The 15,339-nt window shown below is 34.6% G+C and overlaps 2 protein-coding genes across 15 annotated transcripts in view; one reads left to right on the plus strand and one right to left on the minus strand.

Moving 5' to 3' along the window:
• Positions 1-15,339, plus strand: part of LOC128988189 (neurobeachin) — a 632,264-nt gene that overhangs the window by 564,054 nt on the left and 52,871 nt on the right. The window lies entirely within an intron of this gene.
• Positions 13,346-15,338, minus strand: LOC128988191 (protein mab-21-like). The gene has a single exon (XM_054409451.1). The coding sequence runs from the start codon at positions 15,155-15,157 to the stop codon at positions 14,060-14,062; it is 1,098 nt and encodes a 365-aa protein (XP_054265426.1). The 5' UTR covers positions 15,158-15,338; the 3' UTR covers positions 13,346-14,059.

Genomic DNA, 15,339 nt, shown 5'->3' on the forward strand with positions numbered 1-15,339 from the left:
CGAATGAAAAGATAATATATTAATTAAAAACCGGAAAATATTTGTCATAATGATTGTAAACTATTGTCTTCGTTCTTGCTATGTTACTAATATCGATGGTAATCTTCACAAACCGAAGAACCAATTTGGTTATTGTTTCGGACGCCCGATACATATTAGTAGTACCTAAGGTTTATTACATAAAAGTCAAGAAATAGAGCATTTTTACAGTGACTGCCTTAACACGCCTTTTAAAAACTAAAAAAAATGCAAAACGCGTGTTAACAATGTTGTATTTGACCACTTTGCTAATATAGGGGTTTCATAAAATAATGGTTGGGTTTTAACTGTCTGTGAAACTATTATAAGACTAAATTTAATATTTCACCCCTGAATCCGGTAGCTCAAACAGTTTTGTTTACATTAATTAAAACAGCTGTGTTGATTGTTGTGCTAATCGGCAACCTACTTATTCGTTTAAATAAACTTTAACTTGTATTTTCTTTACAAACATGTTTTCAATGAAGAAAATGCTAAGTGTGTGATGTTATTAAGTGAACTTAAGTCAATGACCCTAGTAAAATGGGCATTAGGATATGTTAAAAACAAAGTTTATTCTCCAAAAAATTCGAAATTTAGCCCATTTAATTGAATTAGAGATGCAGTTTCCATTGTAACGAGATAAAAGTTGCACATCGTGTGGGCTGAAATAGATCATCGTCTGGACGTATGTACAACAAGAAATGGTGCCATGTTGAAGTTTATTAGCTATGTACAAAATTTTTTTGGTGTCAGGTATTCAACAAAATAAATATTTTTTTTGTATCTTTTCTCGTTTTCTTTTTATTTCATAATTAAACCCCACCATTATTTTATGGAAACTCTGTATTATTACATTTGAGATGATGGTTCATAGCTGGCCCTACTTTTCTTTAGATGGGTACTTTTCTTTAGCTACTCTATATTATTTCTTCTTTTCACCACAATGTTTACACCACAGCCGCTAGTTACCCGCCAGTTTCACAGCTGGTTGTCGCCGTGTCCCGCGGTCTGTGACGGACGACCGCCGCTGTAGAGGATGTTATGTCTCCAGTCACTCCGGAGATTTCTCCCGGGACCGCTTCTGAGGGGGTGGAAGTGGGGGGGGGGAGAAGGCGCTCATCATCGTAATTCATTCTACAAATGGGTAAACACGATCACAAACTGAGACCCTTTTAACCTATTACTCTTTTATTTCGAGAGCGAAATTAATCTTGTTACGGTTCCCTTTTAAGGTGAGTGATTTCGGTTCACTCCTTTTGCCTAGCCTGTTGGAGATTTAAATCGTAAATGTTTATCCGTTGTAATGTAACAACGTCTTCTCATAACAATTTGGAATGCCATACATTTGTAATACGCGTTCTTCTAGAAATCGTGGTTTTCTATAGTGTTCAAACTCTGTTTTTGCTTGAACTAATTTTAAATTGATTAAAATCATTTATAAAAACGTCTCTAAATTTCTTGAAAATGATTGATCGTAAACTTTTAAAATTAAAATTTTTTTATAATACCTTTTAAAACAAATTCTCGAACCACACATACGAAAACGAGCTCTGCGACTTCACAAGAACTAGATTTAAACATTTCCTTAATACCATATTGCTCCAAAGGAAGTTCTAACTCGATGGCCATTGGAGAAGAACATACATTGGAGACCGAAATGCCTGATGCTTTGAAATTCAATAAATTTATTGTTGTTTATAATCCATCACAGGCACACGCATTTCATGAGCTAAATCTTGATATTGATCGATCCTCTATTTTCTGCAAGATAAAAAATGAAAATCACTCTAAGCTTTTATCCCGATTGGGAAAAGATGAAAAATTGAGAAATACGACTTTTTACATTTTTTATACAACTTGAGACGACGGTGTGGTCGTTTAAGCGTACAAAGTAGTGAGGGGCCGTATTATGTGGGGGGGGGGAGGATAAATGAAAACAAACGACGTCGGGCCACGTGCTGCGGTGGGTCACCACTATACATGCGTTTATATTGTGAAAAAATAATAATTGGGACTAAAGAATCTCTAGCACACTTTGCTATTATTGGCTCTTTATATTGAAGACATTTCACTTATGTAAACAACTTACTGAATGTAAAAAATCCAACTCTCTGCTTTGGATTTTGACTTGGGTTTTTACATTATATTTTCCAGAGACAATTGTTGTTGGTTTTCACGTTATTACTAATATACTTAAATGAAATTCCCTCTACTACTGAATCATTGTTTATGTAAAATAAGGTAGAAACACTAAGTCGCTATCAAAGCTTCCTAAGATACACATCAAAACAAGTTTCAAATGTTGCAATATAGTGAGTGTGCTTGATGTATCCAAAGTCAATATCACAATTTGGTTCGGTATCATAGATTAATCGTCTTAACTCCTTATAGATTTATCATCTTTGTGGGTCATTTTAAGGCAATTTCAAAAGTTTTTCTGTTCAGTTTATGTAGATGAATAATCTCTGTTTACCATTTGTTTCTTCTTGTTTAAAGCAATTTTAACTCTAAAAAGTTATCTAGATATTTATATTTTGGCGTTACAGTATAAGTAAAAAGCTGATCCACCAGAAAATTGGACAGAAACTTAAAACTAGGGAAAAGAGTAAAAAAAACCTACATTATTTAAATTATAGTTATATTAGAACCCCAAATGTTAGAAACACATTAAATTTCTCTATCGACCAACAAACCAAACCGTAAAGGACAATAGCTGGATAGTTTGAGTTTTGCTATACTAGACACGGCTATGGGTTTGTACATACTGGGTGACCTGTCTAAATATAAGATAACTAGATCACTACCGCGCTCTCATAGCGGCCAACATCTGTTTGTGTTTGTGTTATAAAATACTGTAACAGTCAACGTGTTGGATTTGGAATTGGTCCAAACTGTTGTCGCAAGAATTCGCGGAAATTATTTTAATCTGTTTTGCAACTCTTTTAATCAGTGTACGTTTTCATCTCTCGAAATATTATTAAAAATTATGTTTTGACGTTTATCTAAATTTATCCTAATTTTGGTGAGTGAGCTTTCGTATTTATGCTAGACGATTTAAATACTGTATTTTCCTAATTGCCAATTATGTTTTACAACGTATTTAATTAATAATCACCAACAATGAATACTAAAACATTATTGTAGAGAAGCATGACCATGACTACAGCTGTATTGATGGATTGGCGATTTATTAATAGTTATGGTCCTCGTTTTTCAAGGTCCAAATGTAGGGATTTGATTGTTTCTCTTTACATTTTTCAAGAGTGGAAATACCACTAGTTAAATGGAGCAGTCTATAAAAAGAGACTATGATTTATAAGAGGTTATTATAGTATTACATACAGAATAATGAGAAGGAACTTTAGGCGCATCATACATAATACATATTAAAATTGTTTAAAAATAAGTGGATAGATTTATAAGGAAGTTCAGTATATTCAATCTATGTTGAGATATATTGGTAAGTGGGGGGGGGATTTTAAACAATTATTAAACCCGAGTCTTCCGAACGGTTCTGCGTTTAACCACTGTAATCTGAACCCACAATGTGGCGATACTTTTAAATTATTATAGTCTGTATAATGGAACCCGTCTCTTGACCCTTCGTCTACCTGGGACTATCCAGAACCTTCAAACAATGGCCACTTCCCAGGTAGAACTCGAATCAGGAGACAGGTTCAATCGTACAGACTATACTAATTTGGAATTATCAGCTCAAAGGACAAAAACACATCCTATTTTCACACTCCCAGCACCCTTGTACCCCAGTTTGTGAGACCCGTGCACTTACAGTGTGAGAGGGTGGCTATATACCACTACTGTTACAGTGAGTGGGCTAATGTCCCGACAAAGTGGTGTTGAGAGTGTTTTGTGTAACGGAGACCTCTTATACACACCTGGACCCTACGAGGGAGGGTGTCGTAGTGTTCAGCTACTGCACTTCCTATCGTTTAGTGATACTTGTGATTTCAGTAAATGTTTGACAACTAACAAACTTTGTTTGCTTTCAGGTACGTAGTGTATGGCTTTGCGGTGGTGAGTGGAATTTATTTTTAGATGTGAGAATATGAAAATACGTGGTCCCTAATACGGGGTTCACATTTTTGTAGTGTTTGACATTGCTTAAGTAAAGGTAGTACCACAGAGGGATGAATCTGTCTTGGTTTTTCTGTGGTACTGTGGAACCTTAGAAAAGACGGGGTGATCAGTAGGTTTGTTTGAAGTGCGTAGTTTTACTTTCAACCACCACCTTAATGTTTAGTAATGTTTTTAAATTTATTTTAATCTCGGTAAATAACACGAAATATACATTACAAATAAGTATTGTTAGGCATTACTACATTTTTGTTACCTTTTCTTAATCGCCGTTTCAAAAACATATACGTAGTAGATCGTTTTTTTTTACAACTGGGTCCTTATTTTGAGAGTTTTATATTTTGTTTATGTTTCATAAATGGGAATCAAGTACTATATTTTAAGGAATCGTTTTAAATTTTTTTTGTAATGTTTTTGAATACCTTTTTCTTGTTTATTGTAGGCTAAAACAATATTAAATAGCTTCATAATCCAAGAATACTCCGATGGAAAAAACAAAGTAGAAAAATATTGTGTCGCCAATTTGTATATTGATGATCTAGTACGTAGTTTAAACAACATAAAATCTTACCTACTAGGTTTTTAAGTCAATTATGTTGCTTCACGAGGTTTTAAAGGAGATCTTTCTAATACTTAAGAGTAAAGTGTTGTGTTCTGTATGAAACTTAAATTTTTGATTCCCTACGATCCTACTAACCATACATTTTTTCGACGCGAAATTCAAAACTAAAGCTCCTCTAGACCAACGCTCAAGGCTAGAAACCTCCTTGGCACTATATTTTTATGTGGCTATAACTATCGGTGATTCCCTGGATTTGAACCCTGTGCCCCAACGCAGTAGACCAGCCACCACAGGGGAGTAGGTAGAATAGGCCTGTAGGGCAGTCAGGCCAGCTCCTTCGATTAATACCCATTAAACCGTGAGACTCAAAAACATCTGGCGCTAAGTGGCGCTGAGAGGGCTTCAATGTTTAATGCGGGGCTGCAGAGAGCAAATTGATAACTGTCGTTAAGACGTGAGTGGGGCTCGGGGCTACGGTGACACCTGAGGTTGAAAATGCAATTAAACAGCTGATCCAGGTACACTTGTCATTCTGTTGTAAAATCTTATGTTTGGTTTTGTGTTTCATTTTTGTGGAAATTTTTAATCAAAGATTATTTATACAGGCAACTATAGTAGTTCACACTTTGCAACACACTTGTTTCTTTACAGTTTTGTTTTTTGCAAAAGTCGACTTATTTTTTCTTCTTTTATGTTAGGGTTAATTTTACAATATGCACTCTACTCTTTAGTTATATTACCAAAAGGCAAGCTATGGCTTTAAAGGTAGTTGTATTTGGTCAAATAAGTTTTAAACTAGATAGATAAAACAGTAAAAAGAACGCTTTCCACAAAAACCGGACAGAACTATACTCCGTTCACAAGATTTAGGTGGTTTTAGGGGAAGAGCTCCTAATCAGTTGTAACATACATTAAGCATGAAAACGTGATGGGGGAACTTCCCCTTAAACCGCATAAATATGTTTAATAAGCATACTGTTTTATCTATGGTATAGCCTTGAGATAGTCATCAGCTCATCCATTAGGACGATCACAGCCAATGGAAGTAGTATGTTTCATCAATAGTTGTACTGTCAGCGTCATTAAAAGTTTTAAACACTGATTATTTTCGTGATAATACTTATAAGGGATTATTGTAAACATGGACGGTTAAGACTATTACAAACATTAATACGTTTTGTCTTTTGTTTTATTCACGCCATATGCAATTTTTACCACGTATGGGGAACGTTTTACAGTGTTGGGGTGTAGGTGTTGACGGTGAGCGCTCTTTTGCGGTTCAAGTGTTGGTTTGATGTTTTTGCGGCGAGATGATTACAGAGCGCAACCCGCCACCTCTTAATCAGCTGATAATAAAGTCGACAATCAGCAGGTAATCAGCTGATCGTAAAACTCCCGGGTTCGCGCCTCCTCTCGCCGCCCTTTTGGGGACGCGAAACAATTTGTGAGAAAATGTGCTTATGCAGTTTTAATTTTTACAATAATGAATACATGTTGTAATATGTTGCTACTAAATCACACTAAGATAGTTTTACTGACTGTTGTTAGTTATATCCAGACAATAAAAGAGGTAATGCGATTTTTAATGAATTTTGATTCTAGATACGTGTCATCAAAAACCATTATGTCTGGGTAAAATTGGTGATAAATTGTTTAAACTATCTGTGAACTTATCTTGGTCAACGCTACTACATCGCTGTATCAATACATCTTTACAGTATACAGTAAAACCGTGCATATCTAAATAATGATATCGGTTTAGTTCAATATTTAGCTCTCAACTTATTCTTCCTAAACACCCAATATCCCTAACATCCAATTGAATTCCTACAACTGTAAACTGCTACAGAATACACTGACACACTTTTACACTATATTTCTACATCTCTCTCTACACGGTGACAATGTAGTGAGTTTAAAAAACTACCCCTCAACATGACTAGATAAAAACACGCCCATCTTATACAATGTAACACTGTCACTACATCTTACATACACTACATCTGTAGCTTCAGTTCTACACTGCCTATAACTACTAACCTACACCATCATGTAACTACATCTCTACATTATTTGGTGATTTGTCATACCTACATATTTATCTCCTAATATGTCTACATCACTAAAAATCTACTACCATTGACTACACACAGAGTATTTTTCATCAAATATAAAAATTTGAAGCAAAAAAAACTTGGTGCAATCTGTTGAGATGGTCTACCTACTAATAACAGTGTCAAGTGATAAATCAATCAGCTGTTGGCATAGATTTCAATTAATATTTAACCCAATACTTTAGTATCATTGACTATTGCCTTATTTTCTGTTGCTGGCCAAGTTAATGGGTCACTATAGTTCACAATAAGTCATTCCATTGGTTTTAATTGGTAAAAAAGATTGTGTATTCGACAGAAATCGGTAGTTTGGATCAGCACAATCTGTCGGTGGCTCACATCAACTTTTGGTTAAAGAAACTGGCTACAAATTTTACAGGGGGATGGAATGTCTAGTTGTATTAATAGTCAAAGCTAGTACCCTCGTGGTGAGATGGTCCTTAACTTAGTCTATTTTCTTAGCTTCAAATTTCATATTGGGTGAGGTCGGCCGCTTAGAAAACGACCTCCTCCAGCAATGGTTTAGCATTAGCGCGCAGGTCGTTTTCTAAGCGGCCGAACTATACTAACAAAGCTACTAATTACCATAATTCTACTTTCCTACACTTATATGCGATGTATCATAACACCTAACGCCTCTTGACTACATGCCTACAACAATGCTATACCAACTTTTCTTACATCATTAAATCCCTACACCCTCCCAATTCAGCACCAGCCCTACTAATGTAGCACTTGCATCTCTAAACCCCTCCAATTCTACACTGTATTCACACTGATACACCACTACACCACTACATCGCCATGTAGCATGTAGCATGTAGCATGTAGAATGTAGCATGTAGCATGTAGCATGTAGAATGTAGCATGTAGCATGTAGCATGTAGCATGTAGCATGTAGCGCGCGTAACGAGGCCAGTCCGCGGCAAGATGAAACACTCGCGAATCTCTGTTCGCAATTAAAACTGGTTATTTACGATCCGAAAACACCGCATCGGAATCTTTGTGTTTTAAATTACAATTTGATATTTATGCTTTACGCCGGTGATTAGGCAGAGTCAGTCAGCCGGTGTGGATTTACGGGCAAATCGCCGCATAGTTTTTGTTCTCTCCGCTCGTATATCACACGGCGTTGATTGTTTCACGCTGCAAAGCCATTGTGGTCAATATGTGTTGTGTGTTTTCAATTGCAATGTGTACAAGTGTTTGGGTTTCAAGATGACTCCGAAAGATAGGACACATTGTGAGAAAATAAAACCAACATTAAACTCGTTTTATAAATGTTGAGTACGGTTAAAATATCAAGTTTATCGTAAAGATTACTGTTAAATTAAAACTCTAAAGACTTTCATCTTCGTAACGTTGAACTAATTGAACGAGTGGCATTAGGGTGGATATGCATTTAATTATTAAATTACTTTATGCCTTTGTAGGATACAAGCGAATAAAGTGAGTTATTTATTTACTATATTTAATTAATATATAAGGGTTATTTAAAAGAGGGAAAAAGAATTTGCTCAAATAGAATTCACTCAAATAGTTAGCTTTGGCGGCGCTACAAGACAACATGAAATGTTGTCATTTAATTTTTAAAACCAACAGTTAAATATTGATTTTGTAAAAGGATATGCTAATTAATTTAACTAAATTGTATCTTACTTCAATGTTATTTTCAATGATGAAAACAGGGTTTTAATTTTTTTAACAGTTTTAAAAATCCTCCTTATTATGATGGAATCGTTAGTTCGCAAGCTAATTCAAGTTTGCGTTGGTTTATCATCTTTGAACTAAATTTAATCGAAATTGGAGAAAAAGTACATTATGGTTAGACCAAACCATTAAAGTCTACGGTAAAACCTACTTTCCTAAGTAGTAGGCCTAATTTTATCGAATTAATCCAACAAGTTATATAATCGGTAGGGAGATAGAATGTTCCACAAAATCTATCAAACTATGTGACAAACTTTACTTTATATCATACTATAATGATACTCTTTACTGTAGTCTACTCATACTCATCATACTATACTTCATCACACTGATTATCAAATAAGAGTCCTTGGAGGCTAGTAACCATATTTTATATATTTTAAACAGCCGCTGAACTCGCTGAAGAATTATTTAACATCCCAAAATATTAGTTAAAACACCAAAGTGATTGTAATTTAAATATCTAGGGCTCTATAACATTAGATATTTTTTGTAGTCTTTGTAATAATTGTTTTATGAGTAAGCATAGTTAGGCTCCAAGGACTCTAAATAAAGGATTGGGTTCAAGTTTGGAAGGAAAGCGAGAACTATCTAAACCATAAGCATAAGAAAGGGGACCTGCTATTTAAAATTAACTCCTTATGGGACAAATAACAGTGTAAAAGGATTATGCAATATGGCAAGGAATTGTGTTTAAATACAAATATGGAACGCCGTAAAATGTATTTCTCCTCTCGAATTCCAAATTTATAAGTGGCATAAACTACATTATGCTACAAAAATTCCTTCGAATACAATTTTTTATTAACAAACTTAAAAAGGATGAAATTAGAAAGAACTGTTTTTGTAATAGATTTTAATCCATTTAAATTAGGAAGTATATTGCAGCAAGCTAGATTTCTTTGAAACCAAATTAGTATTACAGTTTTGTTGTGATGGTACAACATTTTATCTGTACATTTTCTTAAACAAAATCTAATCAAACACACTGTTCATTTTAACTGTTATTTTCGTCTAAATAGTATCATAGACGCACAATAATTTTATATCTTATAAGGCATCATTGATCTACCCACACTTCAATAATTCAGAAACCTAAGTCAATAATTGCTAATTGGTTTGGTTAACATTTGTAACATAACATTTTTATTTTTATTTTTTGAATAATGTATATATGTATGTTTTTACAAAAATATATGTTGTCCAAAATCCGTTGCTACTCCCGATAAACTCCTTTAAATGACTATAGAGTAGGTTCAGTTTGGGCTTAGATAGCTATTTCTTTCATATTCCGTATGTACTGTATTTTGAATAGGAAATAAAATATTTTGGAAACTTCCAATATAAAATAAGTATCCCAACGCAATTTAGAACCTATATATAAAGAGGCTGGACAGACACAACAGATTAAAATTAAGTAATGCTATTCACGTTGTTGATCCCAATTTGGATCTTGTTAAAATTGATTCTTTACACTAGCTTTCCGTGCTTGTTGGTTTTTAATCCATTCTACTATCCTAAAAACAATTCAATGTTTATTACTACGTCGGGTGCCTGATTGATTTAGTTTTTTATTGTATTCGTACGTTTAGTATATACAAAAGACTTAAATAGTAAAGAAAACCCTTGGTACTCTTGTTTCCCAATCGTGTCCAATAATCGAACAGAGATATAAGGAACTTGTGTATACACTTTTGCAACATGTTGGAGTATTCTCGCTGTATCCATTTTGTAGCAACCCCAAAGTTCTCATCTCTTCTCCCTTTGATGTTGCCTTGGAGACAAATCCTCTTTCCCTCTTTTCCTTCTGTTTCACCCTCTTTCCGTTCACTGAATAATTATCTGCATATTAAACATTTATTGTGGCAGTTTCAAGTTATAGTTAAGGTAGCCCATGCGTATATGTTTAGGTTATAAATAGATGGAAAATGGTGATGTGATGAAATTAAACAATATTAATGAAACTTTAACTTTAAGCCCTGAGTTTAAATTTACTAGAATGATTAAAAAACTATATTTCAAATTTAAGTATAGGTAAACTCCTCTTAGTTTTGTTATTTTTGTGTATAAAAATGTATTAAATAAACACCTGTTTTGGAAAATATCATTAAAAAGTCGGCAAAACTTCACTCGATCAAGCTTTGTTTGTATTAAGCCACGAACTTAAGAAGTCAAATCATTTATCAGTGCCTTAATCACAGTTAAAAATCTTGCAATTTGTTAAATTGTAATATTAAATACTGTATATTATATTTTTCTTGACAAGTATTCTTTCCGTGCAGCGGCTTTGCTATTATCCTACAGCATTGCCAACAATAACATATTTTACAACACTTGTTTGTTATACATGTTAATTCAGTTTTCATAGTTTGAACAAATCCAAGATATAATTTGATTTTTCATGCCGAATGAATTATGAAATGCATTTTGTAAACAGTTAAAATGGAAGGAGGTTTTTAGCTAAATCACTTTCTTAAGACTAATCAGCTTTTTGGTTTAAAATCATACTTTAAATTTAAGACATATACAATGTATTGCTTTGGATATTATGTATTTTTACTCAAAAGAAAATTCGATAAAAAATACATGATTCGTTAAAAAAAATTTTGCGGGATATTATGTCACTCTTCGACAAGATTATTCATTATACTCAAATTATGCAGAACACATCCAAAAGTATTGTCACGACTACTCTGAAATTAATAGTTTAGAAATACTCCATATTGGTAGCAAAGGTCACAAACTTAATTGTATTGAAAATTTCCACATTTACACCAGTACAGCTAAAGAACCGAACTTAATAATTAATTCCCAGACTAATTCAGCAGCCAATCCAATTTTTGAGACAATAATACAAATCAAACAGGACAAGGTATAATTTGAGCAGCTATGTTGGTACACGTGTTATCAGTTATTCCAGTAGTCCACCCAACCTTTGCAGTGATAAAGTTCGATCAGTCGGTCGTCAGTTTTTAGCCGTGCACGTGCCTGAATGTTTTCGTGTCGTGTCCGTGTCTTGTGTTGTATGTACTATTTATTAAACATTGACGCAATGAAAATGAAGAAACCTCGTAAAAAATGTAAATATGTAAATAGGCCTAATTCAGTTTAGAGTATGATGACTACGCACCCGACGATGGAGTTATCTCCGAAACGGCCGTAGTGCTCATTTAACTCAGGATTGCGAAGACTGTAAGTAGCCTTTATATACTCTTCGACAGTCTTAGCTCCTTTGTTGTTTGGGTTCTAATCATGCTTCTTAGTATTCACTCAAATATTAATTGTGTTTGAATTTTTGAATAAAATAATTAAATCCCTGATATGGAGTAGAATCGTATTCCTTTTTATTGGGAAATTTAACCAGGCCTACCTGGAGACGATTGATACTTTTTAGGGTAACTACCTCATTACTTAATATATTGGCAATACTAATCATGATGTGCAATTGATGAATAAATGAATAGAAGAATAACGCTGATGAAAATTTCATTTTTTACAAGAATGTAATTTATTAATGTCATAAAAAGAATAATAAATATAATTTATTTGTATTTTATTGTTTTACTTTATGGTTTTTTAGAATTTCAAATTACTTACTTAAAATTGAGTCCGTTTGTATTGTAAACAGTATGAAATTTGATACATAAATTTGTAAAAAGTTTTATTCGTTATGAAAGAATAATTTGTTCTCCAACTTGTTTAGTTATGTTATTAATATTCAAAGGTTTTTTTTTATTTGAGCAAATTAAATTTTTTGTGTGCTTGTACGTCTAAATGTTTTATAAAAAAAAAAATTATTCACAGAATGTTAATTTTTTTAAATTTATACTGATATCACAAATCAGCATCAATTATTCCCCCAATATTCTGGTTGGTCATAAGAACAGGTAGAATTGCATCATTTCATAAGTTAGGCTAACACTATTAGTATTAACACAAGAATCCAAGTTGTTATTTTATTAAGAATACTGTATTTCGATTCCAGTAAAACGAATTTATAATTATACTGCATAGTATTTAGATTTAGAAGCATTACGATTTTTATCTGTTATGATGATTATGATAACATTCTTAGTAGGTACCAGTTTTTGCACTTAAATTAATCTACACTAAAAGTTTTTTTAATTTTTTTTTAGCAAAACGTACATGCCTAGGCTATTTCTAAAGGAAAATTTTCGGCAAATGTTACCAAGTCTTATATGAATACCAACAAGTTTTTTTCTCCAATTTTAATACATTTTAAACTTTAAGGGTTTATGTTGTTTTTGTTCTTGACTCCAACCTTTTTTTTTTCTTATAGTTGAAATTTAAGGCGTCTCCTATGTATCTTGTAGGATGTTCTGTTCTGTTTCCACACGTGTTTATACTAGAAAGACTTCAACTGCTTGATAAATAAAATCTAATCCAAACAATGCTTTACATAAATTAATTAAGTTTGTCACACACAAGAATTCAATATAAAATCCTTTGTTTAGGTTAGGAATTCTTTAAAATGCTATTTGACACCTGTTACCATATTTTGTTCTTAATATCTAGTAAACTCAAAACCTATTATTTTAAATTGCTCTCTTAGTCATTTTCAACAGTTGTCTTCATTACCAGTTTGTTTTTTAATACCAAACTTTAACAACTATTTAACAACCAGAGGATGACTAAAAAATACCCTCCCAGTTAGCATTAAATTACAAAATTAATGTGTTTTTGAAAAATAACCTCAAAAACTGGATGATGTGTATGACTAAGTAACTACAAATTACTAAGCCGCAAATATTTAAAATGTAAAGATCTGTGTGGTGGATGTGACTCTAAAGTAGGTCTTGACTCGAGGTAATAATACTCCATATTTGATAACTGAAAATAATTGTATTTACAAAAACAACAATTTATCTACAATAAATATTGCACCGCTACAAACCTGGTAGGTTATACTTGAACAATAATGCCAACACACACTATAAAAAAGGCAGTTGACTTAAAAACACTGCACAATCAAGAAAAACTGTTCAACTTTGCGTATACAATTTGATAAATGCCCATGATGTTCAGTTAACTAATCTCTGAATAAATATTCAAAGGAAGGGTAGAAATGTTATCACAATAATTGTTACATAATTAAAATAGGCTAAGGGTTGGAATCATCAACTTTCTGTCAGTGACTTGTCGAACCCTTCAAAGATGTTTAAATTATAATAATCTATAATGAATAGAAGTGGGGAGGATAGTAGTCAAATTCAATTTAATAAAGGTGGAAAATCCTTAAAATATAAGTGAACTGTGTGTTAAATAATGCATGTGTGGGGGAAAATTAGAAGGAGTGCAGAAAAAATCAATTTGGGAATCCTACAACCTTATTGGGTCTCTTGAGATGTAGGCTAATAGTAAAAAAAGAACTCAAGATTGAAATGGGAGTTCATCTCCAAGAGAATTTGGGCACTCCTAAATATGTTTAAGACAATAGAATAGCTTCGTAAGTTAACAGGAAAATAAATAAAATATAAATAATACTTGCGTGGATAAAGAGAGAAAACAGGTATAGAAAGGAAACACTTTGGAAGCACTAGAGTTTGTCAAACGCTCTGGAGTTTGTGAGAAGTTCGCGTGTGAGTCTCCAGACCTGCTTGGCAGCGTTCTCCAGCGCGCTCGGCGACTTGCCCTTGAACAGGTCGAGCTGAGGAAGGAAGTAATGTGGACATCTGCGACATTGCAGACAAGATATCAACTGGAGAAGAATACCGTTGATGCGATCTCCAAGACTGGCTTCGTCCCATTCCGTGTCTCGAGGGTGCTTCTCACATTCGTAGAGAAGAAGAGTCTTTATGTGATAACTAGTCACGGGGTTGCCAGGAAGTTCTAGATGACGGTCTCTAAGAACTTTCAAAATACTAAGACACCTTCTTCTGCATCCTCCGTAGAGAAGTCTGCTTTCAACTTCGGTGAAAGACATAACCCAAGCGTCACCCTCCATAGCGGATTGCTTCCCCTGCATCGCGGCACACTCTTTGGAAAGTAAATCGAATCCTTCGGTTTTCACCTCTATGACTAAGTTTGGATGAGGCCAGGGTATGTGAGGTATGGGCCAGTGCGCTGCAGACCTCGGCCACACTCCGGAACACTTGAAGGACGGCGTGATCTGCACCACGTACCTCTCGCGTATCCTTAGCTTCACCTCGGTCGTGTCGGCGATCATCTTGACAGAGTCTCGGTACGCGCATTTGTCACACGCTTGAGCTACCAGAGTCTGGAACCTCGACCTGATCTTGCGAGCGGAGAGGTACCCTGAGGCGGTGATGAACTCCACCCAGAGCGACATGGACCTCTTGCGGCCGTCGCTGAGCTTGAGGACGGCGCATCCCGGCAGAGAACCGTCGTCCACGAAGTTGAACACTCCCATCTGGTTGAGGTACAACACCACTTCAAACTCGGTCGGGGAAAGTACATCCAACCCTTCGAAACGACCGTTACACTCAGTCAAGGACGAGATGAACCGAGGCTCCTGCACTTCCACTTCGCGCAGAACGTCTTGCACCACTTTGCACACTTCGCGGATGGTCTTCGCCACCGTGGTCTTCCTCGTCTGCACTCGTTCGTTGTAGAACTTGTTCAGCTGATACAACATCTTAGATTGGGCGGCCATCATATCCTGCGGCACCAGCATGTTTATCTATCACTCCGGCGTTTACACTATTTTCTACTTGAACAACAACAAACGGATTCCGCACAGTGATCGCCTAGCACTCCCGCTCGTCGGGTCCCCCGTGTTACCCATGGATGCTTCACACTTAGACAAGTTGACATTAAACTATCACAAAATATAACACCAGTGTCCGTGGCAGTTTC

This window comes from Macrosteles quadrilineatus, unplaced genomic scaffold (assembly GCF_028750875.1).
Source record: "Macrosteles quadrilineatus isolate MER2022 unplaced genomic scaffold, UCM_ALF_1.0 Scaffold_2__2_contigs__length_208266976, whole genome shotgun sequence".
Taxonomy (NCBI): domain Eukaryota; kingdom Metazoa; phylum Arthropoda; class Insecta; order Hemiptera; family Cicadellidae; genus Macrosteles; species Macrosteles quadrilineatus.